Raw genomic sequence first — 26,641 nt, forward strand, 5'->3', positions numbered from 1 at the left:
AATATTATAATAATACTGATAATGCAGAAAGCTCAAATAACGTATAAAATAATATATTTTTCATAGGATATTTAACTAATAGTTTTAGAAAAATTTGTCCACAATATAAACACTGGGAGCAAGTTGTGTGTCATTTGAGTTATCCTTTTTTGAAGAAATTGGTACCGAATTTTTTGTAATCCAATCTATAAGTGGGTTCATGGTTTTGTGGCGTATATAAACTATTCAATACTGAAATTTTATTATGTTAAGATTAATTTTTAATAGAAATTCTGTATTTTATACTGGTTAACAAATTTCTTTTAATGATATTTTTCAATACTAAATTTAAATTTAAAGATATTTTCAAGTGAGCCGCGAAGCAATTAAATAAATATACAAACAATGAAATAAATAAATAAATATGTTTGATTTATAAAGACTTAGATTACACTACCTTTTTCAGGGGAATTTAAAGTATTTTCATCTTTTAATATACGATTTTGCTTTTGCTGGTATTCTCGCGATATTTGTTCTAGCGCTTTCGTTAACGCCAACTGGAAACAATCAAAATCTTGTGAAATACAAAAACTACAATTACAATTTTTTGTAATTTTTTCTGTTGAATATAGCCAAGATTTCAGGGTAGTTGATTAAAAATATCTTCTTTCAAAACGATGATTTTTAAATTAATTTATTTAAAGAAAATTACACAAGTTCCAATTTTTATTAATATCTTATTAAATAGGTATATCTTAGACATAAAATTTCTAAGAGAATTTAGGATAGGATATAAAATATGCATATGTATTTGAACTTCAAACTTGAAAGAAACATTTTACAAAAAAATTCTATAAAAGTCATACTTTTTACATGTAATTTATACAGGATTTTATAAGGAAAGCTAGTCGATGCCAATATTATTTTCGTCACTAAAGAAAAAAAAAAAAGAAGAATCATTTTTCAATTAATTTCATTTATCAAGGAAAACAAAGTATTTCCAATTTTTATTTACCCGGCACATGTGTAAACGCGATACGTGATCGGAGTCCTTGCTTAAAAAATTCTGTTCCGCGGCACATTTTGCATTAAGCCGTCGACAGTGTCTCATTTTTCCGGCAGTTTTCCTGTATACTCTTGACAAGAGATCGGGCCTTCCAGTACGAAAATTTTCATGCAAAAATTCATGAACGTCCGGATTGTGAGAATTACAAATTGGATCTCTATTATGTGACGTCACTTTCCGGAAGCCGTACAGATTCAGCTGCCTGATAAAGCTCGTAATGTTCTTCGTTTTGAAGATGGAATTACCCGCGTCGAGATACTGTTCTTGAAATTTCTTGTAATCAAGAAGAATCGTATTACCATTAAGGCTCCAACGAATGGCACCACTTTTGCATTCGTTCACTATACGCCATAGTTTTTGCGGAAATCGCAACGAAAGGAATATGCAATCGTCGTACATGTTCGATTCGAAAGTAGCGTTTATAGTCGTCTATAGAACGCAGAACGAAACTAAACACTGCAAATCTCTCTCTTCTCTTTCTCGAATCCGATCGATTATCTTTTGCAAACAAAATACTATCGTATCACAGCAACAATATTTCTTCTTTTGGAATCGTCCGAACTATTTTAATCTCTTGGCGCGAGCTTGAAATATTAAAAAAAGCATAATTTTTAAGTGTATCATAGAAGAAGTAATTATTTGAATGCTATAGTTTGTAGTGTGTAGTGTTTGTTCCGCATACTAAATGAAATAGGTTATAGTACTTATATTTTAATTAATAAATGTACACTATAGAAATTAATAAAAACATTATGATTTAATACAATGATTCGTACACTAAAAACAACAATATATTTAAAATGTCTCTTATTCGTGTCTCTTTACACGATACTACAACATTTTATACAAATCGCAACGCAAAATTATCAAATATGTAGATGGGATGTGAGGTTAGAAAAGAAATTAGATATACGAGCGCGTAAATAATTATCGTAATCGTAATTAATAATAAATTATTAAAAGTATGTTACAGTTCCCTAACATTACAAAATATTAATACTATTTCCTGGACAATGAAGGTTCGGCATATCGAACTTTCACAATTTCCCTGATATCATTGGTATTTCTTGATTACATACAATAAAAAAGTATAGGTATAAAAGGTACGAAAAATTGAATAACATCGTAAGTGATAATTTTCTTCGTATCTTATCATTTTCGTTTTTAACAATTTTTATTCAAGCGAATATCCATCGATCTCATCTATTAAGATAAAGAAAAATGTATTTAGTAGTATTCTCAAAATCGATTTACATCAGTCTTTCAATCCGGACGCTATAAAAGACAAATATCGAAAGGAGGAAGTTAATACAAAGGGCCATGGTTCATATTCATAAAAATGATCTAATGTAAGAGACTATTTCTTGCAAATTTAAATTCAAATTCAAATTCTTGCATGTCGCCTCAGAAAACTATACATATCTACCTAAAAGAGTATTGGAGATATGTACATGAAATTGTTCAGCAATGAATGCATCTTCCTCTTATTATTTTTATCCTAGTTTTTATCAGACTGAATTGTTTCGGACTGAAGGATCACATTTTAACTAATTACGCTTAGCGATGTTTTTACTGGTATGGTATTTATACGAAGTTTAAAGGCTATTAGCTTTAAAAACTTGTAGAATTATCTTTTTTTGTACGATTGAATAAATGGAATCAAGTTTCTGAAACCGCAATAGGAACAGTTATAAGATAAGCAATGGCTTTCAAGAGTATTACAATGAGCTTCAGACATTCTTTTTCAGTTTTCATTTTTGATTGAAATTTATAAATTATCGCGTGTCAAAGTACTTTGTTAAATCTTTTGTCAATCAGACAAAGCTGGTAAAGTTTGTAAATATTCGTGTGGTTTAGTCGGTGCTGGCAATAAATAGCCATCAGGATCCAACACGTCTGGCGTACGAATAGTGACTGGTCCTTGAGGTGGCCTTGGCAACGTATCTTGTTGAATAGATTTACCTTTAGCCTTCTCCAATCTTTCTAATATCTCCGAAAATTTGATTCTGTCCTTAGGATCCGTTTTCCAACATTCTCGCATTAGCTGGCAAACGAATGGCGGACATCCTTCCGGAGGTATAAGCATTATTCCTTGGAAAATTAACTTTACCACCTGGACGAATATTTAATAAAATATGATAGATCATAGAAATTGGAGGAAAATAAGAAGGGAATGTTATATCGTGTCGCTTAAGTTGTAGTCTCTTCGCGTTAAATTACATTTAGCCTTAAACTTGAAGGTCTAAAACTACTTATAAGTGGTGCAGTAGCAAACAAGTAGTAAGAAAGAGCAATGGCGCGACAGGTATAAGGTAACGTGGATGAACGAATGAAAAATCTGCATTGTAAATTTTTTCATGATTTCGTAAATTCAGGTACTTTTTGTACGATAAATATTCAGTAAACTGTTGTTCAGTCTAGCAACTGATAAAATAGTTTTACTTACTTCTTCGTTATTATGTCCGTAATATGGCTGTTTGCCAAAAGAGTAGACTTCCCATAGAACCACCCCAAAACTCCATACGTCACTTTCCAGCGTGAAACGTCCGTACATTACGCTTTCTGGTGACATCCAACGAACTGGTAGAAGTCTGGAGCCTCCTATCTAAGGAGAATAAAAAATTCCTATTTTAATAAATCATTGAACTTATAGTAAATTATTTACCAATATTTTTATTACCTTATAGTAATCGCAAGTATACACATCCCGGGACATTCCAAAATCTGCTATCTTAACAACGAGATCAGAACCAACCAGACAGTTTCTGCACGCTAAATCTCGATGGACGAATCTTTGACCGGATAAATAAGTCATACCAGCTGCAATTTGAATCGTTATCCAATGTAAAGACTCCTGAAACAAGTAATGATATAGAGTCGGTGAAAATAAGGAGAAAAGAACTTCGATACAATGAAAAAGGTCAGTCTTTTTAATAAGATTTACCTGAGTTAAGGGTTGCAGGCCGGGTTTCGTCGACCTACTAAATTGTCGAGAATTCGATCGCAAAACTTCAGCCAGATCTCCGTAAGGCATGTATTCGAAAACCATCCACGGGCTGTTATTACCTTCCCGAAGTACTACACCTTTCAGTGATAAAATATTTCTGTGTCCAAACGTGGACATAATGTCGACTTCTCGCATGAAATCTTCTTCCGCTTCGCGGGAGGCACTTTCTTTTAAAACTTTTATCGCGACGATCTCTTTCGAGTCTCCGACACATGATTCTCCTATGAAAAATGAAATCTTCGTTAGTACGTCAATTACTGCCATAATATTCGTGAAAAATAAATTACAAGTATATATATATATATATATCTTACACCATATTTTGAAATATGAAAATGATAAAAACCTTTATACACTTTGCCAAAACAACCCTCGCCGATATCTTCTAAAAATACAAGAGATTCACGTTGCAGAATCGGCACTTCTGGCGAGGCGCAACTGAAATACTGTGGATTAGGTGTGTACTTATTCGCTAGCAGCAATCCCTTTTTCAGATTCATCGGTGTTCCCTGAAGAGAACATATGCAAGCATATTTTCATAACAATTTTTTAACCAGTCAAATATTTTTTACATTTTATATTTGCAAATCTAATAGGAGGGAAGTTAATTTTGTCACTAGCATACAGTAGGAATTAAAGGAAATTAGATCAGATTAAAAATCCAATCTATCTTGAGTTTATAATTATTTCGATGTGATCCGTTTGTTATTCGTGTTATTATTTTTATTAACAATAAATACAACTATACCGATATATGGAGGAAATTGTAATTAAAACCGCGATGAGAAATTATGTTTTTCCTTGCCCGCTTTTAAGGTGTAAATTCAATATAATGAAAATGAATATAATTAAGAGTGTCCCAATCAGCCATTATTAAGTTTCATTAGCTTATTTCTCTGCACATTAAGATAAGCTTGTATAAGATTGCATTTAATGAAATGTGGTCAAACAATCAGTTATGTTAATTAAAAGTATTGTACTTTATATCCTTATCTTTAAATGCTATTAATATTCTTTGAATATCTAAAATCAAATGTTTCGAATATTTCAAACGCAGAAGAAAAAGGAAATAAACAATAACGTAAAAATATGTATGAATAAAATGGAGCAAAAAATAGTATAAATGAACATTACATTATATTTGCTCTCAGAGAAAAAAAATACCGATGATCTCGGTATAAAAATATTTTATCATTATATTTCCTTCCAAATTAAAAAATGTATGAAGTTATTGTATGACTCTCCAGGAAATATATTAATATACTCAAAAATGTTATTGTACTCAATATCATTGTATTTATTGTACTTAAGATATAATATTACATTAGATATCAAAACTTTTTTTGAACCAACCGAGAATATTCTGTTATCCAACGTTTTAAATAACAGTGTTTTAAATGTTACGTTAGTTTTTAGGAGGCACTGCAATATTATTATTTGATTGACGTACATCCAGGGAATTCCTCTGTGACTTCACGTTATAACTCCGTTTCTTCACGCAATAGACTATACTCAACAATATTGCTAATACCGCGACGAAAGCTACGGCGATTCCTACTATTTCAGGTACCCTTAGTCTCACTCGCTCTACCTGTTGAACAGTATGAAAATACTACAAACTATGTTTGCAGACGATTGTACGAATATTTTAAGGTTGACGAATAATAATTGAGCCAGTAATTTGGAGTAATTACCTGTTCAGCTTCCGGAAGTGCGGTCGTGCTGTTGGTAGAATTACCATTTGGGGGTATTATATTGGGTATAGGTCGAGGTGTTAGGGGAACTAGAAAAAGCAATTGAAATGATATTTGTAGAAAGATCGTTTCTTTACTATTTGTCAAAAGTTGATAAAGCTATTTTTTTTGCTTAAACGATGAAGTTACTTTCGTTTACATGTATAAAATGTTTTGTTGCAAGAAAATTAATTCGTAAAATAACTCATAACGAGCGAAATTTAAACAAGCGTTTTAACAAATACAACTCTTTCAAACGGGATAACAAAATTCAGATTTCTTTCTTAAGAAAAGTAATTTGCGCATAAGGTCGCTTCAACGCCGGGACGTAAATAATAGATATAAATTTGGTTTAGAATTCAAACTGGAATGATTTATTTTATAACTTCTCTAACAAGATTAAGAAAGAAAAATATAATTCCATAGAGGAAAGTCAAGGTGACTCTGATCTTTTTTTAGAAACAGCACGCTTTAACATCTTTTCCCACTTTAGGTCGTAAACGCTCAGGGACGAATAGTTTCATGCATCATTTTCCATACCATACACGTGTTCGCGTGTATTTTCTAAAGTATATTGTGGTGTAAGTATACAACGATCGACTTGCCAAATGATTAAAGAAATGTATGGAAGTAAAAATGTTATTTAAAGAAAAATATGAAGAGATGCTACTTGATTCTGACCTATTAGGCGATTTGGACACTTTAAGTCCGTCGTAGGTGGTGACAAGTCGTGAGGACAAACGCACTTCGACGTATTGTCTGTGAAGCTACGACAAGCTGCTTCCTTTCCACAAATTTGGGGCCGGTCTTTGCATCCCGTGATCACGGCGTTCCCATTGATAGGCAGTATTATTTCCGATTGCTGTGTGGACTCGGTGGTTGCTGATAGTTCTGAAACAATATTTACACGTTATCGCAATTTTGTCAGTTTACAGTAGCTGTACTCAGTGAGTTTACGAGTACATAAAAATAGCCTTATTCCTTGAACAAAATATCTGAGAATGAGTGTACATCATGAAAAGCGAAGGATTATCGAATGTGTTACCGTGTGTTATGAGATGAAAGAATGTTAATTCACTCTCGTGCAGCTATGATTGGGTCGAGCGATGAAAGAAACAAAGAAATGTATTAGAACCTTGGTTCTATTCCAATTCCTATTATAATATATTAAGGCAAAGATTTCCACTTCTAAAATACTCTTGCTACTCTTTAAAGAAATTATATAATATAGCCCAAAATCAGTAGGAGCAAAAGAGTTCAAGCCTGTATGGGATAGAGACGCAACTTATAGCATAACTATGTTTCAACAATTTATGTTTCCCCTAAAACCTATGCAAGATGTTTAAAAAAAATATTGGTGCCAATATCTTGCTCTTTCAATTACTTCGTGTTAATTTCAAATTGATACGAATCTCGTTCAAAGTGAGTTTGAAGCGGTAAATCTTCTAGGAAAGAACACGAAGAAAGCCAGGAGTCGGCACACTCGACTCATATCAAAAGCGCCGAAGTAGTTGGCGGTTTAAGGTAGAGCAGTCGAATTTACAGGAGAACGGTGGTAACGGTTAATAAAGGGCGAGCTGGTAAGAAAAAGGGCTACATATTTGGATTGGGTCCGACTTGGAAGAGACAGTGAAGGCATTCATTTCGTGCTTGAAGCTTGTAACGGGTCAAAGCGTTATCTCTGCGGTCAGCGCTCTCCGACAACGAGTCTCGCTATGTGTACCTATTATCGCCCCGTATTCCTTCCCTTCCTATGCATCTCTACGAGAATTGCCGTATTTACGAGATCGCTCGATTTCTACAAAATGTTCCTACATTTTAATTTTCCAGAAAAATGACGGCTCACTTAGGATAAATCAGATGTATGAGACGTTGCGTCGAAACAGACCGTAGTGTTCTCGACGCGGATGGGCTTGACCAATTACAGCAATTGATATGTAGTTACTTTATGTCTAGGGACATTTTGTAGCCAGTTGTCTACGCACGTTCACTTGAATCGTTTGAGAATTTTTATGTCAAGTATTTTTGAAAATATCGAATTCTATCGAAATTGCTCAAACTCGACGTAAGTACTTTATTTCTCTATACGAGAGAAAGATATCTTTGTCTAAAGATATCTTTTTATACCATTTATCGATGTATAGTTATTTTACTTGAAAATATTTTTAATTTCAATGTTTTTACTTAATTTTGTGTAGTTGCTATATAGAAGAGGACGAGGACATTTGGAAGATCATTTTGATGCTGTTTGTAGCCTAATGGTCATCCGATTTGATTGAAAATTTATTAACAATGTAATTTTAATAATATCGTTAAATCGTTCAATTTAAGTTCTAAGTTTCCTCGAAAATATTACGATGAACTGTAAATAACTAAGAAAGAAAAATTGTTCGCTAAATTTGAATTTCTCTGACACGTATAGAAGATCTATTTGCTTTGTTGCCGTTATATTTTCCTTTGCAAATCGTACGATAAATTCTAAAGGAAAAAATACGATGGAAGTTCAACTGCGAGTAATATAGATTAGAAATTAACGCAACTGACAATGAGCGTCCCAGTAAGCTGCAATTCCACGAAATGTAAGAGACGTCTGTTTATCGGATAGACACGCGGAAATGCGTAAGTCGTTTGTAGATATAGAATTTCCAAGTTCGAAATCGAACGATTACTTTTATTTCGACGAACAGGAATATTGTTTAGCCTTTCAGCTATATGATATTACCTACATCATTGATGACCTATGCACTTTGTCGTTACTCGTGCTACGTGGAAGCTGTCGATGGGTGAACGAATGACCCGCGATATCGTGCATACTTCGACGCAAAGTTGCGAGGGAATCATCCTTACCACCATTTTTATATCAGGTTCGCGTCCAACTATGTTAAATAATTACTAGTTGTATAAGTATAAGCATATTTTGAAACTATCTTGCTTTTGTATCGCAAGTCTAAGATCAAATTTAATTTTTACGTTATTGCTCTTTTGATATGTGGAGGAGCGATATTCAAACATAAAATAATTCAGTTGATGTATAACAATATAAATATAAATTAATACGTGAATATATTTACAAAACTCCTTTGATAAATATTTTCGTTTCTGAAGCTCGATGTTAGTACTTTAAGTAAAACACGAATGATTAAAAAGTCGACGAAATCGAAGATCAAGAAAATTGCAAACTTTATAAACCTTTTTATATTTCTCCGCATTCCTTTCCAATTGCGTGAACGATGGGTAGCTGACGATTATTTGCGAGGAACTACGATTTGTTTTCTGCTACTACAATTTTCACTATGGTTTCGCTGCTTTTGGAAACTGAGGAGCATTCAACGTAGATATACATATCCAGTCATGTTTATTTGCAAATCTGAGGTTTAGGCCAGAGATTACAATAGAGGCATTATGTGTGCGGGTGGTTTATCCCCCGAAACGTACGATTCGCAAACCGAATCGTCTGTCATAAAACGGGATTGTTCGCGATATACTCAGGGAATCGACGAAAGTAGCTCGGTTATCAAGTTTCCTAAAAAATATAAAAGTGAGACAAGTAAATTAGACTCGTTTAACGTGTTTCTTAATATAAAATTGATACGATTGTTTTAACATATTAACTAAAATTAAATTATTGAGAATTCGAGAAATTTTATAGGGAACGAAATATCGTTTTGGATTTTCGTACAATTCTAATTTCGTAGAATTTCCTTCTAATGTTTATGAGTTTATCCATGTGTCACAACGTGTCCACTCAGAAACATTCATGCAAAATTTAAAAAATATAACGAGATGAGTTACGGCAGACTCAGAGGATTAACATGATGATGAGCAAACCGCTTTCCTTTTCGTCGTCCATGTCATCATTCATCAGTATTATCTGTTCGCAATACAATGCCAAGCGAACAATGGGCTCACTACTCGACAAAGTCTCCCTTTATCTAATACGATAGATATTGTTTTGGATCTAGTTGCTACCTGAGATGTTTTCTCTAAATCAGACACTATTGTTTTCTAAATGGAAAATAGCATGGAAATTATTCTACTCGCTGTGGAAATTTCTATCTTAGAATTCCTATGTTACCTTAAAGATGCATTTTACTTTGTCAGAATCTAAGTTATGTTACGAGCAAATAACATGTAATTTAGTATATTAAGATTAGTATATTAGAAAACATTCAGCGAAATTTTCATTAAGCTATCTAATTTCCAACATTGTTCGCAAAGTTTAAACTTTCCTTTAACACTTCGACGTCGATATGATGCCGCGCGCGTCGTCTCATCTCCCGCAAAATGTTTCGAGGTAAATATGTAAATGGAATCTGGCGACGCTTGAAAAAATAAAAAACGTCATTTTTCGTCCGCCGTCGGCAACGCTTGAAAAACACTAGACGTCGATTCGCGTCTTCCGACGCGAATATATTAATACTAAACACTTGTTCGTGGTAATATGAATATCATGAAATTAATATAAAAAATTCAATGTTTGTTTAGATTTCGTGCAGCTACTAGAAAGGCTTCTTCATTGTTATTCGAGCATTTGGATGCTGCGCACGTGGTTATCGTCTTGGGTTAGCGTTATCGGAAGGTCGAATATGTCGATATTAAAGATAAGTTGAAGGAAGAAGTATAGGGTTAGTTTTTATGTATGCTTTTTCCATTTCTCTGGACCAGTTGACATTTGTTCCAATAAAGATACGACTAACCGGCTTTATCTTCTCGACATTTTGACTCGTACTTGAACCTATCTTGTTTCTAACGTATTTAAGGAGTATACGCTCAGATGAATTTCTGCATAGTTCTATTTTTTTTTATCAAATACAATTGAACATAAACATTTTTAACTTCTTAATTCTTAATATACATTCTTAACTCGTAACTGTCAACAATATGTGCAGGTTTAGTGGAATAATGGCGTTACATTTTCAAAGACAGTTCCCATGTTTTAAAATAACGAGGATACGCAAAGTAGAATTGAGTTAAATGAACTCGTGAAAAGTAACCAGAGCAGTGCTTGTTCCTTAGTAATAATTATCTGTAGTGCTCAAATTGATGCCTTCGTACATAAGTGTAGCACCTAAGTTTACCTTTCAAAGGTATGAGCATTAGGTTGGTAGAGAATAAATACATTTACGTTCTATTTAATCGAGATACATCTCTACATTTTTCACGTAAATATACGATTGGTAATTTTGTTAATGTAATGGCTAATGGAGAATTATATTAGAAGGAATATCATATTTAATGTTTAATATTTAAGAATGAAATGGAGAATAACAAGGAAAATATCGTAAGAAAATAAAAGGCCGACGAACAATGACGTTCTTTTCCCCGAGACTTAGAAAATTATAAAGTATTCAGGAAGAAATGATTGTGTGATGCGATAATAAGCGTCGAGAGAAGATAGTTCGAACTAAAGAAGATTACGAAAGTGTTGAATATTGTCATTCGTTGGGTAAATCCTGTCTTTATTTACTTTTCCTATTCTATCCAAATGTTTTGAAGCAAATATCGATTAACGGTGAATCATGCAAGGAATTTCTGGTCTTTTTAATTTATAACGATTTATATTCTCGCTTATCGTGTTTGTAACAATTATCTGAACGTTATATTCCCACATTGGATGAATACGTGTTTCATCTTTACTCGTCTCATTTTTCGTGATCTTTTTAACAAAACGCCACACAACGCGGGCCTGTTTCTCGATTCATCAGATTAATGGCCACGATTCTTGTAACGGCAAGGCATAATTTATATTTTATTCATTTTAAATGAACCTTCACGAAGTTCAGATCGTGCAGACACTTTTGAAGATTATTATTAGGTCGTACCGATTGCAGCTAACCCTTGATAAATCAGAATTTCAGTTGCTTTATAGCTATTGCAAGCATGGTAGACGCAAGTATGGCATTAGTGCATTAATAGTGGCTAATTATTAACAGTAAGTAGTTATTTATTAGTTAATTACGTTAATTATCCGAAGAAAATATAAATTACGTTTATAAAGCTAAAATTTTGTCCTTTGTTTCAATCTTCTAATCTTTTAATGCTTACTTTTGTATTTAATCGCGATAATACAAGAAATTATCTTATTTGCGCAATGTATAGTCTGTTACAGAGTATATTTGTCTTTTTTTTTTTTTTTGTTCCATTAACGTAGCAAACATGTACGACAGCATTACGTTATATTATTTATAACGATTTTGTAAAATAAAGTAAAAAGTGCCTTGTAATATTATTTCGTATCGTATTTCGACAGTGATAGGGAATACATTAAATTTTGAAACGTAGATACATCAAAGTTTTATCTAAAAAGTTGCTAAATATCAATTTGACGCGTAATGTGCAATATTATTTATTGGTTTAGAAGAAAAGAGGTAAGAGACTAGCTCTCGAAGAGATAAAAATACAAATTTATGTGATCGTTACGCATAAACTATACTATAGTAAAATGTGGCAAGTAAATGTGATAAGTTGTTCTTTTTTATCTAAGAGATACATTACGTTAATATAATCGCAAATTTTTCATTGTTAAGACTAATTCTAATGTAATAAAACCTACACGTGCTACGTATATAATTCCATTTTACTATGAGTAATTTTAGATTCTGTGTTGATTAGGTACTTTTCGCTATTCAAATCTCGATACTTTTTAAATAACAGTATACGTAAAAATCAGTGACAAATAATAAACTCACCGGCTCGAATTTCCGCAGAGGAAAGGCCTCTTCTTCTTGGCATTCTTCGCCGCTCCATCGCGGGTGAAGGAACCAAAATGGCAGGAAACCACCCCTGCTTTTCAAAAGAAAACTCTCGTTTCGCACTAATAAAACTTCCACTCCTTCGTTAATTACCGTCGGCACTTTAACGTTCGCGTTTTCTCATGATCCATCGTCAAACTCTATGTTTCTGATCATCAAACCAGCCATTAAAAATTCGACTCAACAAAAGCAAAACAAAGATAAACGACGGTAATTTGTTCACATCGTAAAAAGAACAGTCACAAAACCGTACGTAACACAATTCTGCTTTTTAAGCGTTCATCGCACTGATTGGACCGCACGTGGACTAGAATTTTCATGAGTTCGTTCCTTCAAAAATCAAAGCACGAACAAACAGCTCCTTTGTGTATCTATGTATCCCACTAATTATGTAACTTGTCGTTTTCAATTTCCAATTTAATTTGATATTTCGAAGCAACCAACCAATTGTAACACAAACGCTCTTCCTTTATCCAAACGATCGAAGAAACCCACTGTACGATACAATTCTCGTACAAAATTTATCGAAGCTCTAACGTTGCCAGAGAATTGGCAATTAAGTCGTATAGTGGCATGAATAAATTTTGATCGCATCAGTGGCAATTAGAGGAGATCGATAGGAGGATCCAAGCAAGGGTGAAGAGAGAAACGCGGTCCGAATGGCAAGGATCGAGAGACAAGGATCGAGAGAGCAAAGAGTTAAGCCGGAAGAGGAAACCCGTCGCTAGGATAAATCGAGGAGGGTCCTCTATCTTCGACGGATGCTTACTCGAAACTAAAGACCGACTAAAGACCGCCTTCGAGAACTCCCTCGCATTGGCGTACACACAAGGAAACGCGGTCACACATACAAAGGTCGGATCGTCTGTTCGTGGCACCCACATGCATCTCGAAGAGCTACCAAGGATTTACGCGAGGGACGAGCGTGGTTCATCATCAGCGAGGCTCGACCTACGCTATCGGATAGACAGAAGCGACGGTTCCTCGTAATCTCGTCGCTTTTTCAGCCGACTTAAGGGTAGAGCCTCTTGTTGCGCTTTAATCTCTGACACGTGCCAACTTACGACTCCACCTTCGTTTTTAATAGTATTAGGTCGTTCCATAGGTTCAAAGAACAAGGCGAAACTTATGGGACGACTTAATATTTTCGTGATGGCTTCCGTATTGCGATGGAATCTATGTTGTAGATTCCTGTATTTTGATTGGAACGATGGAAGGAATGGGTGGCTCGGAGGCAGAGCGGTACAAGAAAAAAGTATCTTTAATTTGGAGAGATCGTGGGTGTTAGCTTCTGATACAAAAATCTGTATATTTTCAAATTATGTTTGTTGTACAAGTAAAGATTCTGTATATTTATGAGAAATGTGTTTAAGTATGTTTTACTGCTGAACCTCTCGATCAAAAGAAACACAATCAAAACGGTTCTTACCAACTTTTGTCAAAGCGATACTCTAATAACGATTAATGCGATCTTTTAATTTCAGTAGATTTCGTTACGTTAGTTTGCTAGGCACAGCGATATCAATCCTCAGCAAATAATCCTAATAACAGTGGTTGTAATTAAAAACTTTTCTTATAGGTCAGAATTTTAATAATCTGCATTCCGAACGAAGGTTAAACAATTAAAATGAGCAAGCTCTTTTACTTATCTATCACGAACAAAACTCGTTTTATATATTTACTATTTGCACTATGACTCGTAAACTATACTAAGTTATCAATTTATCAAACGTTATTTATTTGGGCTCAGAAATAATTTCATCGTGATTTTTAACGAACGATTTAAATTTACGATTTATCGTTTACGTTCTAATGGCATCTGTATACGACCATGAAATCGATGAAAGAGTTTAGATTCTTATGAGTGATAGCTTACGTGAATATTTAATGACGTTTGGTAGAGGTTTGCATTACAACGAGATTATCAATCACTATTAATATTAAGGATGTGATCTTCGAATAAGATGAAAAGGAAAAACGAACAGAGAAAACCAACGATCAAGAAAGTAGAGAGTGATTTGCACAGACATATGCTTGCATATTGCGCCACTAATAATTAACCAAGTGTATATCGCGATCGGTTTGATACACTGGTGTCCAACTGGGCGCCACTTTCCCCACTCTTGACTTGCTGTTCGTGAATAACTTGACTTTTCAGCTCCTGATCGCGATAAACAAGTCAACCCGAGTCACGACCACACAACTCTTCCATGGATACTTGCGTTTGTGTAATCTCGATTAATCGTCCGTACATAAAAATTAGCTTTTCGTCTCGTTTTATGTCGTTTTGCGTCGAAAGTGTTACGTAAATCGAGGAACAAAACATCACCAGCATTTCAATATAAACTTCCCAATCGGAAACTAGAAATTAGTTCTGCAGAAACGTTTCAGTTTGAGTAGAAGAAATTGAAATTCCATGAAATAACAGTAATTTATGCCTGCGGTTCAATTAATGTTCAATAGTAAAAATTACGCCTTCGTTAGGTTCGAACGTCGTCTTATATTCTATGATATTTTTTTTTATAATTTTGTATCAGTTTTATTATTTTATTTTACTTACCTTTTGAGTAAATAATCCTTATTATTTTTCCGTATTTTCTATAAAAAGACGAAAGCTACTGCGACGTATAAGGTTTTCTAACGATTAAATAAGCTTCCCGAAAATCATATATTCCGTCGTTCCAGAAGCTTATTTAATCGATTATTATAGTTTAGTCAGCCACTACTATCGTTACTAACGCGCAGTAAATGTTAATCGGTTTCTCTTTCTCTTCAAGCAACGTTGACTGTCAGACCTATGAAAAGCTACGAAATCTAATCAATTTAGTATCCCAAGGAACAATGATCAACTAGGGAAACAGTCACCAATTAGGAAAAGTTCATCGACATGATTTGCAACGCAGTCACGTGCATGTATATTAGTGCAAATAGAATATAATATGTTAATAATAAAATCATAAGTTCTGTGACAATCAATCTTCTTCTATCGTAACGTCGCGTCTACAACCATCGAAAATTGAGGACAACTGTAGATTATTCGTATGTAGAATATTTGCCGCGCTATCGCAATGTAATTAATTTTATCCTAATACAATTAACATGCATAAACTGCACTAAGGATTTTGAAGATCAGAATTAAAAGTATGACAAATTTCGTAATCTGCAGATCACGCTTTTTAATCATTGTATGTTAATCCTACGATTATAAGACATATTAAATGACATCATATACATAAATAAAAAGAGAGTGGCAAATAAGAGCATAACGCTCCATTTACGTTGATTTAATTGGACGTAATATCGACAATAAACAATCCTATGATAAACAAGTCTATAAACAATAACACGTAAATAATGTTTTCCACAAAAAAGGACAGTTCCATAAAAGTCCTCGATCTATAGTCACTATGTTCTCATGTTTTGGCATACTATTTGTTATGCCATATGTGCCTGACAGCATAAATATCATATCCACCCTCGAGTAGGGTAAAATACTATTCGCGAATGACAGTAATCTTTCATCAACGGTAAGTGAACGATGATCGAGTCGGTGGCTGTTTAACGTTGATGGCTACCTGATTAAGTTCTTTAACACGTGCCACTTAATGTTCCGAAGGGACGAAAACATGGTCCAGTAGAAAGAGAAATGGGTCGGAACGGAAGAATGGTCGGCAAAGCCGCAATAGGAGGATACGTTAATAGTTTTCGAAGAGGCTCCGTCGGAATGGCGTAAGTGTTGTATATTTACACTGGCGTTACAGGCTCACACCTGGACGCAAGAATAGCGCCGCTTCTTTTTCTCCGAAGTATTTTCTCGCCAGTGCGTCAAGCGGCCCCCTAACAAAGGGGATCGTTCATTTTTCTTTCTCATTTTCTTCGTTTCTTTCATGTTTCAGACATCTTTTTATTATTACTGCGATTCCTGACAATTGTAATCCGTCATACAATTCCTCAGTTCTTGGGTTTTTCTCTTTTTTAAGACAAACGTTGATGTCGCTTCGATGATATTTCACTTCGCTTGAAACATTCTTGTCTGTTTGATATTTCAGTTAATTTCTTTATTTATCTATGCAAGGAGACACGAGGAATAATATTCGAATGCGTAAACACGTGTTTTAAGTTAGAAAAACAAACGTTCGTACGCTTGATGATGGGGCACGATGAATTTTCGCATTAAGAGAGAGGAGGACTCTGTGAGCGAAATCGGATACGAGGAAGACATCAAGAGGGTAGTTTACACCCGCTTTAACTCGGCGATCGTCGATTTTCCTGGGTATGAAGACCGGAACAACGTCGGTATGCATGCAGATGGTGGTCGTAAGAGGGGGTGGTCTAAAATAATAAAGAAGCTGGCACGAAGATGAGGACTGTTTGTGTTTCCACAGACGATGGCCGATTCTTAAATGACGAGATGCAACTGGAAAAACGTATATTCGAAAGACAATACTTCGAATAAACGCATAGTTATCGATAGTTTCCTGTTGGCAATCGTTTTTCGTTCTAGAAAGAAAGGGAATAATAAATGTTGTTTTCTTTTGTTTCTTTCGGCGAAGAACGTAAGATATTTTTCACTTCTTTCCTTCGTTTCTTTATCGTTTAAGATCAATAATTTCCGTTATAAAATTTTTAACCGGTATAATAATTGAACGAACAACACTGATCAGCTAAAAGTGGTACGCTTTATTATAAAGGAATATTTAAATAGCGTTATTGCTTTGCCTTGTAACACATTAATCTATAATCCTATTTTGTTCCCTTTTACTTGATCAAGCTGATAAATTAATCGTGTTACGTGCATAATGTGCATAATATAGATCTAAAGTGAACATGCGATTCAAAAAACGGTCGATTTGATCTTGTTGTTCAGCTTATTTGATATTAGTAGTAATATGTCTGCAGAAGTATACGGTACCAGGACTAGTTTAAAATGAAATACAAGTACAATCCTTCATGCAAGGAATTACATTCCAGTTTGAAATTCCGATCAAGAGAATATCTTTTGGAAAACACGTTGCATGGTGTTCCATATTTTGTGGATTCCACGCGACCTAAATGGGAAAGGTAATTTTATAATTCGGCAATTATTTACAATTAATTGTATAAAATAAATAACTTATTTAACGGTTTAAAAGTATCTCTCTCTCTCTCTTTATTATATTATTATCTAATTTTTAATTGACTTATTCGTAGATTAATATGGTTTCTCTTGACATTTGCATCGCTATTAGCGATTATAGCTATAATCATAATCATCCTAGATAAATTTCAAACAGAGCCAACTATAACCGGATTAGATATAATGACAGAAAATGTTAATATCGAATTTCCCCAAATTTTTGTTTGCTTCGACTGGTTTCATTTGAATCGTTCGAATATACCTGAGGTAAACGTAGCTGTTATTCTTATAAAATTACTCATTTTCTCATAAATTTATTTTCATAAGATTACGTTTTGTATATAGGATGAAATGTATATATACGAAAAATTGTACAATTGGATTTTTGAGAAACGTATCGATGTAAAATCGTTCCCTCTTACTTACAAAAACAAAAACAATTTTCGTAAAACTTTTGAAGCAATGGGACCTGATTGTGATCTTTTAATTAGTGACTGCGTATACAAGTAAATATAATTTTTTAACTTCAGTTACAAACAGAAAATTGAAACGATACTTTATATGATTCATTATAAAACTTAGGGGAATAAATATATCATGTAACGCACTATTTATAAAAGTACATACGGCTGTGGGTATTTGCTGTAAATCCAAATATTTAGAGCCACTTAAAATTCTTGATCATTTAAAGAGTTTTGAATTTAAGATGTTCAGTTCAAGTTTTCCTTTAAGGTAAATATATACCTACCTTTTACAAATAAAGTCTTTCTTTAAATAATTCTTTTGCCATAAAAGACAAATAATCAGTAATACTTGTATTACAAGGTCTTGAATATATCATTAAATTAAGATTTTAATTTGCAGAGTTTACTATACGCAACAAAATGTTACGAGTCCAAGTCCAGGTGAAAGAGCCCTAATAAAAGCACATTATCCTATAGATATTGAATTTATTGTTCATATAACGTATTCAACTCCCGATATTCGTTATTTGTCTCTTCGACAACGAAAATGTTATACTAAGCAAGATATAAATTTTGTCAATTTTAATGATTGTGAAATGAAATGTTTGATCGATAAGATATTTAAATATTGTAAGTGTTTACCATGGTTTCTATCGTTCGATGGTAAAACAGAATGTCCACTTTCAAAGTATTCCTGTTTCAATAACGTTAAGATCGATATAACTCAATGTAGCTGTTGGCTATCTTGCGACCATGCGTCGTATAGCGTAACGCAAATACAAAATTCTGCTAAAAATACGAATCGAGTTATGTTGAGAAAATGGCCAACAGCTCTCTACAAGAGAGAAGTACGATTTGGTTATTTAGATTTACTTGTATCGTTCGGTGGTATTGCAGGTCTCTTTCTAGGATATTCTTTATTTGTATCTATCGAAATTGGATATTATTTTACTCTTAGAACTTACTGTGGAGCTGTAATTCAATCATCTCGGGAACAGTACAATATCATGACTGTTCATGTTGTGGAAAAAATTCCGCAGGAAGCAGATACTAATCAAAAATATTATTTGTATGTTGATTAATTTCTTTTAAAGGGTTTGCATTGTTTTATTTAACGATATAAATTATGATTTAATCACAGACGAGGTACAAGTCAACGATTTTACCCTTGTTGAATACTGTTATCATTCCTGTGCTGTTAATCCTTTCAAATTTGCAAGATCCTTATCACGATTCCGTATTTATTCAATGCTTTCGCGCAGACGCATTACGATCCGCATCGGTAATTAGAAGCGCGCGTAAATAATACAGTCTTTCAAATCCTTACTTGTATCGTAAATATAACGGAGTTGGTGAGAGTTGTATTGCTAAATGCCTAGCGGGATGACACAGAGAAAGGCTGGCATCGTTTTTTATCGTTCATCGTTGTGCGTTGCGATATTTTGTTGGTACATGCGACATTTTCGGCACGCCTCCGGCTAATACGAGTGTTTATCTTTATGATTGTGTTGGATCTAGACGGAATTCTTACCAACTCTTTTCAGCTTCGCATTATTCACAGGTATATTTTTACTTAATTGTTACTTCTTTTGTCGAGAGTATATATCAAATTATTAGGCAATGAAGCGATAGGAATTCTCAAAATACACAGTTTTTTAACTAGATCAGACAACATACTTTGGAAATAATTAATAATATATTGAGCTAAACAAGGAATCAACGAAGTGCTAAGTAACATTTATATAGTAATACGTTTCACATCAATTTTTATGTGTTCTATCTCCTGTTTTGATAACCGAATACTCATATGTCTATATCGATAAATATTATCAGAAAGTACTTATTTAGTGATAACAGGGTGCATACTGAATCAGTCTTATACGAGCTTCTTCTGTTCATAATACATTACTAATTACGTAATTTGAATTTATTATATTTTTAAAATTATCAAATACCTTTGCTTAATATTTCATATATATTATTTTTATTATCTCTATGCTATCATTTTAAAAGAGATTATCAAAATTAAAGTCGAACAATTGAAATCCTTCCGTTCTTAATCAATAATCGTGTGAGTATAAGAATAATGATGGACGGATAGTGAAAGCATTAGAGATTCAATTTCTTTCTTCTCCTCTCTTTGCATTTGTGGATTCTGCAATATACGAGATGCAGTTTTAATGCGCATTTCCCTTAAATAACCTGCACAGTGGCAGCTTTAGCTTGGAATCAAAATCATTTCTATCTACAGTTTTGTGAGAGGAATATGCCAATACCCGATAACGTGTTTTCACAGTTGCAACGTTTCGGTGTGATAAAATAGGAGATAATTTCGAAACAAGACAAATGAATGAGCAGAAAAAGGAAAAACAAACTTTAAGAAACATCAAGTTTTTAAATGTTTTTAATGTGCTCATTTTATGCTCGTCACTCCTATAATATTAGTGGAAGTAACAGGAAAAGAAGCTTATTGAAAAAATCTCAATACAATACATAATTATTTATACATTAAATCTTAAAATTTCTCTCTAATTCGACGGTTCCTTTTAAGAAAAAATCGATTGGGTTTACGTCTACGCTGCGAACGTAATAAGTATTGCCATTATATAGAAAGTCACTTATCCAGTTGCTGGATTGTCGATTTTCACGTACGTTTATGCTAACAGAAACTTGCCAGTTAATTTTTTAAAGGAAACTTTTCAACTATAATGTAGTAATATATAATAATTGTAATGCAATCTTATAACAAGAAAAAAAGGACTTGAATTTTAATTTTTAAATTTATTAAGGATTAGATTTAGTAAGAAACTATATACAATGTTCTGCTCAAAAGAAATAGTTTAATAGGTGTTACATACTAATGCTGCCAATTAATTTAATTCAAAATTAACAAACTTAAAATTATATATAGAAAGACTTGTTTAACTGGCATGTTTCTTTTTGGATTGATTTTTCTTTTTCTTTTATTTGACCTTTTGTTATTTAAGTTGATGTCTAATTCTAATGCTAATTATTAATATGTATAATAAATTTTTGTGACTGTATATAAACAAATGTTTTCACTTATTAATCACATTATTAATTACAGTGTTTTTGAAAGCTACATTAAATTTTAAAGAAATTTATTACCCTGAAATATTTCCAAAAGTTAGAACATTCATATGCAGAATATAGGATAAAAGTATACAATTTGTTTTCCAGATATGATATACTAAATAAAGATGAGGATTATGTCATGTTATCTTCGTCGTTTCACAATAACAGCTATATTTGTCTTACTGCTGTTTTGTGTTGTACAAGTTTTTCGTTCAGAACTGGGATTTAGTGACAATGATTTGTCAAATCTGGATAAACTGTAAGCAATCATTTAATTCCTTAAAATATAGGAATATATCATCTTTAATTATAATTTGTGTTATTCCAGAATACACATATCTCAGTTAATTAAGGAATCTGAACAATCTTATGTTGGGTACATATAATATATATAATTTTATTAGAATAATTTTATTTTAAATATACAAATGCAAGGAGATCTTTATGTTTTCAGGAAAGGAGTTGTGGCTTGCAAACTACCTCAATTAAATGTTTCTAATCCAGAAATTACCAAATTTATTCACGATGTCCCACCTTTGCAATGTACACCAGAAAATTGGGTTATTCTCCATGGTTCAAGATTAATTATTAGCAGCAGAGCAAAAAAAAGACATGGATCCATAATTTGCTCTTTCAGTGGTTAGTTTTATGAAATTGTATGACGTATGTTCATATTGAACATACTAGACATAATTATTTCAATTGTTCACAGAAATTCTTAGGGATGATGATTACAATGTATTATTCGAACCTGCTGTTGAGTCTGAAGATTTCTATGTTCTCAAACATAGCGATTTTGTTGATATTAAGTGTGAATCAAAAGATGGAAATAAGTAAGAAGAACATAGTAAGAAAAATAGTCAATTGACAAATTAGTTAAATTTATATTTTACACAATTTTTTAGATGGCACAGTATTATGGCCGGAGTGAAGGATGATCCTGAAGTAAATGAGAAAAGTAAATGGGAATATGTTGGAAACAAGGCCCTTAAACTAAATGTACTTATGTTTGGCTTTGATTCTCTATCCAGAAATACATTTATACGCAAATTACCAAAAACATATCGGTATTTAAAAGAATACTTAGGAGCTTTAATACTAGAAGGATACAATATAGTAGGTGATGGAACACCACAAGCTCTTATTCCTATACTTACTGGAAAGATTGAACTTGAACTTCCAGATACTAGAAAACGCATGGGACTAAAAGCAAATTATGTTGATGTATATCCAATGATATGGAATCAGTACAAAGAGAATAGTTATATAACAGGATTCATGGAGGATGTCCATCATATTGGAACTTTCACATATCGTCTAAAAGGTTTTAAGAAACAACCAACTGATCATTATATGAGAACATTCTATTTAGCTGCTGCACCATATTTTAGATACTACAACAAATATTGCATTGGAAGCATTCCTAGACATATGGTATGTTTGAATTCTCATTAATATTTATTATATTACAATTACTGAACTATACATCATTAGTATTCTTTTAGGTAATGCTGAATTATATTAAAGAAATTTTTGATGTCTACAAACATCAACCAAAATTTCTATTTGGTTTTCATGGAGAACTTTCACATGATTCTTATAATGACATAGGTGTAGTAGATGAAGATTTACATAATTGGTTAAAGAACTTAAATGAATTTGGTCATTTAAATAATACAGTATTGATAGTGATGAGTGATCATGGACATAGGTTTGAGTGATATGGAAAATTTAATTGTTGTATAGGATTGTACATCTAAAAAAAACTAATGTTGTAAATTTCATTTTAAAGGTTTGCAGAAATTCGTAATACTCTGCAAGGTAAACAAGAGGAAAGGTTACCATTTTTTTCGTTTGCTTTTCCCCCTTGGTTTAAAAGAGTTTATCCAGAAGCTTATGCTAATTTTTTACATAATACACATTATTTAACGACACCGTTTGACGTTCACAAAACATTAGAAAGTATATTGAATTTTGAAATACCAAAAATTGGAGATCGTCAGCAAAGAGCCATTAGTTTATTTGATAAGGTGGGTATTATATGAACTCCATTATATGAAATCTCGTTTTTTTGATTGAAATCTATGCTTACTGAAAGTAATATCTTAAACCTTAAGTAATACCTTCAAGTAATTTTAAGTTTAAAAATTTTCCCGTTCAAAAGCTATTCTACGTAAAAGGTTGCAAAATTCTGTATAGCTTTTTTCGTCTTATTCTTGCTAGATATACAGAACGTTCGTCTTTGTTTATATATACTATGACGACGTAACTAGATACTATTTCGTGAAATTAGAAAAATTGTAGATAGATTAAATAGATAGAGTAAATTAGCATTGGTAAGACTGCACAGGGTGTTCATAAAAGTTGGTGCCAAATTTCAGTGTAGTAGTAAAAGATCTCAGTAAACATGGGTCGAAAAACTAGTAGCTTTAGAGTTATGAGATGTTTAGTGTACAAAAACGAATCGAAAAGTGCTGCCAAGAGATAAGAGAAATGCCGGGAATCTTTCAACATATACGTGCTTTTGTGCGTGGTTAAAGTAAGCCATATAGTACACTAAGAGAACCAAACTTTAAAAACGCATAACTTTTGAATTAATGGATTCCTAAACCCAAAATTATTATATTTCACCCCTATTCATTAGGTATTATGAGTAAAGAAAGTTCAAAAAGAAATAGTTCCCAGAGAAAAAAATTTGCACTAGGTATTTTATAAATTAACCTAATACTTTATGTTTATTCATTTTGTTTTAAAGTTATACTATTGTATATCTTTACATTATATCAAATTGAAAAAGAAAAACAAAACAGAATTATCACTGCTTTAATTTTCTAATTTAATGTTTTTTAAATAATTATATAACCTTACAATAAATGTTACAAATTGATAAATAATCATATTGTATAACGATGCAGATACCATTAGAAAGAACGTGTGCAGATGCGTTTATAGAACCACATTGGTGTGCATGCCTGAGTTGGCAAGAAATTTCAATTGATGATGATAACGTGATTGCTGCAGCCAAGTATTTTGTCCAATTTCTTAATGTTTATACAGAAAATCATCGCAACATATGTGAAGAGTTGAAATTAAAACAGATATTGTGGGCTGCTAAACTTATACCTAATAAAGGTATTGTAAACAATTTATAACTCTTACTTATGTTGATCTGCTATTGTTAAAGTGTAAAATTGTAGATTTACTGAAATTTTACAAATCGGGAGATCAAGATGGTTTCATGGGAGATTTTAGTGCAAAAACAAAATTAACTACTGAAACTTATCAGTTGAAAGTAAAAACAGAACCAGGATTTGGTTTATTTGAAGTCAGTATTAATTATGATATAAAGAAAAACACTTTTTCAACCAAAGTAAGTTTGCAATTAAATTATAGTAATCAATATAGCTATTAAAAAATAAAAATATACAAATGAAAATATATTGAGATTTGTATTTTAGATTTCAGATGTTAGTAGGATCAATATGTATGGATCTCAGGCAAGATGTGTAGAAAATTCATTATTTCATTTACGAAAATACTGTTATTGTAAGGATTAAACAGTTAGTGTTTGAAGAAAGTTACACATGTATTTAAAAATGGAACGGAGAAAATATCACAACAAAGTTTACAAATCATAAAGGTGCTGTGATTAGAGTTATATTAAACTCAAGCATAATGTAGAAAAAATAAACTACCATTTATATGATTCCAAATGTGGTATAAAATGAAGTATAGGACAAAACAGTGCAAGACAGACAGTATGTTAAGTTATTTATTTTCATTAGTGCCAATTAACGTAATACCAAAGAGTATTTATGAATTGCATAATCAAAATATTTGTTATTACTAAAACTATTATGTATTAGATCCTTGTTGAATATAAAATGTAAATAATGCACAATACAATATAATGAACTAATAAAAATTTTCAGTATTTACATAATAAATAACGTTTTATACTAATAAAATATTCTTATAATATAATTCTTTTTATATGTATAAATTCTTCTTACATTCATTGTAAAAGACAATATTCTCCAAACTGATGTAAGAATGTTGTAATCTCGTGAGTAGTACCATCAATTAACAGAAATCCTATGTTTTGCTTATGATGTGGATCATATGGAAAATAAGCTTGTCCTCTGTTATCTTTAGCCACTATTTGTAGAACTATTGTACTGATTGACAAGTCTGCATCTTTATTCGTTTGTACTCTAAGATAATAAAAGAAATATAATTATTATTGACTTTAAGAACAAAATATTTGTGCAAGTATTATACAACCTTACTAAATCTTTATAAATGGCCTTTGTCACTTCTAAGTATGGATTTAAAACATCCTCATATTGACACAATATTCCTCCAAGAACAAGCATTTGAAAAATACGAAATATAAATTCTTCACGTTCATCTTTTAAATATAAATTATATTCTGGACATTCTTCATCTAATAACATCTATAAATTCATTATAGATAAGTACATAATATTATTATTTAATTAATTGTAATAAAGATCCATACCGCTCTAAGATTATCAGAGATTAAAAAATTTTCTACTTCCATATCATATCTTTTGCAAATAATTCCAGACTTATGTATAACTCCATTTTTGGGATCTTTTAGTTTGTTAAAGAAAGTCATGTTTAGGACAGAACAAGGAACTGGCTTTATTTCTATATTTGATGCTACTATGCCTATTAATTGTGATAAAAATTAACAGTATTTAATATCATAGTATAGAAAAATATCTTTATTACCTTGTTTTAACCAATAATTTCCTTGTTTTGTTAATAATTCCTTAGTTACAATATTATCTTGAAAGAAAGCCTAAAACAATTAAAAGATAGTAAATAGTAGATTAGAATTATTTAAAATTAAGTTAAAAACATATTATAATTAATTAACTAATTAATTAACTAACTTCAGCCAAATGGTATTTGTGATATTGTTGAAAGGGTTCATTGAATGCAAAATGTTGAATAATAAAATTTCCTCTTATTCCCCTGTAAGATTGAAATAAACTTATTATATTCAACTCTTGGGATAAGGATCAACTTTTGCATGTATATACATATAAATCAGTCACATGATATATCAATTAATATTGTTACCATTTGGAAAGAAATTCCTGAATCGTTTTGTCATTTATTCCAACAAAATTCTTTTGTGCAAGAGGTATAAATGTATAACTGGGTTTAATCTCCATTTTTACATAATGCTATTTGTTACTATGGAGATAAGAATATAAGAAAGATATATATATATATATATATATATATATAAATTATTACATGATAAGTAGACAATATTTTTGAGAATTATAATATAAATATTAGAAATATGAGAATTAGGAAAATTATAAGAATCACATTTTCAAGCAAAAATATAGTTACAGTAAATGTGAAGCTGCATATGTATATTTATAAT

The 26,641-nt window shown here is 32.1% G+C and overlaps 5 protein-coding genes across 9 annotated transcripts; 2 read left to right on the forward strand and 3 right to left on the reverse strand.

Annotated features, from left to right (window-relative positions):
- Positions 1-71: 71 nt before the first annotated feature.
- On the reverse strand, positions 72-1,674 carry LOC105666059 (heat shock factor protein 5). The gene is given in 5 exon segments (XM_012311953.2): positions 72-102; positions 104-190; positions 192-231; positions 437-536; positions 995-1,674. Coding segments are annotated over 5 exon segments (708 nt in total). The 5' UTR covers positions 1,445-1,674.
- Positions 1,675-2,547: 873 nt separating this feature from the next.
- LOC100645995 (muscle, skeletal receptor tyrosine protein kinase) lies at positions 2,548-14,636 on the reverse strand. 3 transcript variants are annotated; one of them, XM_012311689.3, is made up of 10 exons: positions 14,414-14,636; positions 12,475-12,908; positions 6,467-6,676; positions 5,747-5,835; positions 5,503-5,664; positions 4,399-4,561; positions 3,990-4,273; positions 3,726-3,899; positions 3,492-3,650; positions 2,548-3,158 (listed from the first exon to the last, which is right to left on the reverse strand). In XM_012311689.3, exons 2-10 carry the CDS (start codon positions 12,530-12,532, stop codon positions 2,856-2,858), a joined length of 1,602 nt encoding a protein of 533 aa, XP_012167079.1. In that variant the 5' UTR covers positions 12,533-12,908; positions 14,414-14,636; the 3' UTR covers positions 2,548-2,855. The 3 variants fall into 3 exon arrangements, with proteins under 3 accessions (XP_012167079.1, XP_048264801.1, XP_003397707.1); XM_048408844.1 differs by lacking the exon at positions 14,414-14,636 and having other exon boundaries at positions 12,475-14,352; XM_003397659.4 differs by lacking the exon at positions 14,414-14,636 and having other exon boundaries at positions 5,503-5,643; positions 12,475-14,347.
- A 473-nt stretch (positions 14,637-15,109) lies between these two features.
- On the forward strand, positions 15,110-19,391 carry LOC105666041 (sodium channel protein Nach-like). Its single transcript, XM_012311688.3, has 5 exons — positions 15,110-17,598; positions 17,728-17,920; positions 17,999-18,159; positions 18,236-18,385; positions 18,518-19,391. Exons 1-5 carry the CDS (start codon positions 17,465-17,467, stop codon positions 19,197-19,199), a joined length of 1,320 nt encoding a protein of 439 aa, XP_012167078.1. The 5' UTR covers positions 15,110-17,464; the 3' UTR covers positions 19,200-19,391.
- A 160-nt stretch (positions 19,392-19,551) lies between these two features.
- Positions 19,552-25,474, forward strand: LOC100643735. Of its 3 annotated transcripts, none has more exons than XM_012311686.3 (11): positions 19,552-19,678; positions 21,319-21,472; positions 21,542-21,589; positions 21,668-21,852; positions 21,926-22,046; positions 22,119-22,647; positions 22,719-22,924; positions 23,006-23,243; positions 24,129-24,345; positions 24,411-24,583; positions 24,672-25,474. In XM_012311686.3, exons 2-11 carry the CDS (start codon positions 21,339-21,341, stop codon positions 24,768-24,770), a joined length of 1,950 nt encoding a protein of 649 aa, XP_012167076.1. In that variant the 5' UTR covers positions 19,552-19,678; positions 21,319-21,338; the 3' UTR covers positions 24,771-25,474. The 3 variants fall into 3 exon arrangements, with proteins under 3 accessions (XP_012167076.1, XP_003397692.1, XP_003397691.1); XM_003397644.4 differs by lacking the exon at positions 19,552-19,678 and adding an exon at positions 20,195-20,765; XM_003397643.4 differs by lacking the exon at positions 19,552-19,678 and adding an exon at positions 20,195-20,703.
- On the reverse strand, positions 24,673-26,476 carry LOC100645252 (cilia- and flagella-associated protein 300). The gene is made up of 6 exons (XM_003397654.4): positions 26,326-26,476; positions 26,136-26,217; positions 25,972-26,041; positions 25,736-25,908; positions 25,498-25,670; positions 24,673-25,427 (listed from the first exon to the last, which is right to left on the reverse strand). The coding sequence occupies exons 1-6, from the start codon at positions 26,418-26,420 to the stop codon at positions 25,229-25,231; spliced, it is 792 nt and encodes a 263-aa protein (XP_003397702.1). The 5' UTR covers positions 26,421-26,476; the 3' UTR covers positions 24,673-25,228.
- Positions 26,477-26,641: the final 165 nt, after the last annotated feature.

The sequence above is a fragment of the Bombus terrestris genome, chromosome 9 (assembly GCF_910591885.1).
Source record: "Bombus terrestris chromosome 9, iyBomTerr1.2, whole genome shotgun sequence".
Classification (NCBI taxonomy): Eukaryota; Metazoa; Arthropoda; class Insecta; order Hymenoptera; family Apidae; genus Bombus; species Bombus terrestris.

Coding starts and splice junctions, on each gene's coding strand:
- LOC100645995 (XM_012311689.3), bottom strand. CDS start 12,532: ATGGAGCGGCGAAGAATGCCAAGAAGAAGAGGCCTTTCCTCTGCGGAA. Junction 5,836..6,466: donor GTGTCCAAATCGCCTAATAG/GTCAGAATCAAG, acceptor TGCTTTTTCTAG/TTCCCCTAACACCTCGACCT. Junction 5,665..5,746: donor CACTTCCGGAAGCTGAACAG/GTAATTACTCCA, acceptor CATAGTTTGTAG/TATTTTCATACTGTTCAACA.
- LOC100643735 (XM_012311686.3), top strand. CDS start 21,339: ATGAGGATTATGTCATGTTATCTTCGTCGTTTCACAATAACAGCTATA. Junction 21,473..21,541: donor TTGTCAAATCTGGATAAACT/GTAAGCAATCAT, acceptor GTGTTATTCCAG/AATACACATATCTCAGTTAA. Junction 22,047..22,118: donor GAATCAAAAGATGGAAATAA/GTAAGAAGAACA, acceptor ACAATTTTTTAG/ATGGCACAGTATTATGGCCG.
- LOC105666041 (XM_012311688.3), top strand. CDS start 17,465: ATGAAATACAAGTACAATCCTTCATGCAAGGAATTACATTCCAGTTTG. Junction 17,921..17,998: donor ATCGTTCGAATATACCTGAG/GTAAACGTAGCT, acceptor TTTTGTATATAG/GATGAAATGTATATATACGA. Junction 18,386..18,517: donor AGTTCAAGTTTTCCTTTAAG/GTAAATATATAC, acceptor TTTAATTTGCAG/AGTTTACTATACGCAACAAA.
- LOC100645252 (XM_003397654.4), bottom strand. CDS start 26,420: ATGGAGATTAAACCCAGTTATACATTTATACCTCTTGCACAAAAGAAT. Junction 25,671..25,735: donor TCTCTGATAATCTTAGAGCG/GTATGGATCTTT, acceptor ATGAATTTATAG/ATGTTATTAGATGAAGAATG. Junction 25,428..25,497: donor ATTTATAAAGATTTAGTAAG/GTTGTATAATAC, acceptor TTATTATCTTAG/AGTACAAACGAATAAAGATG.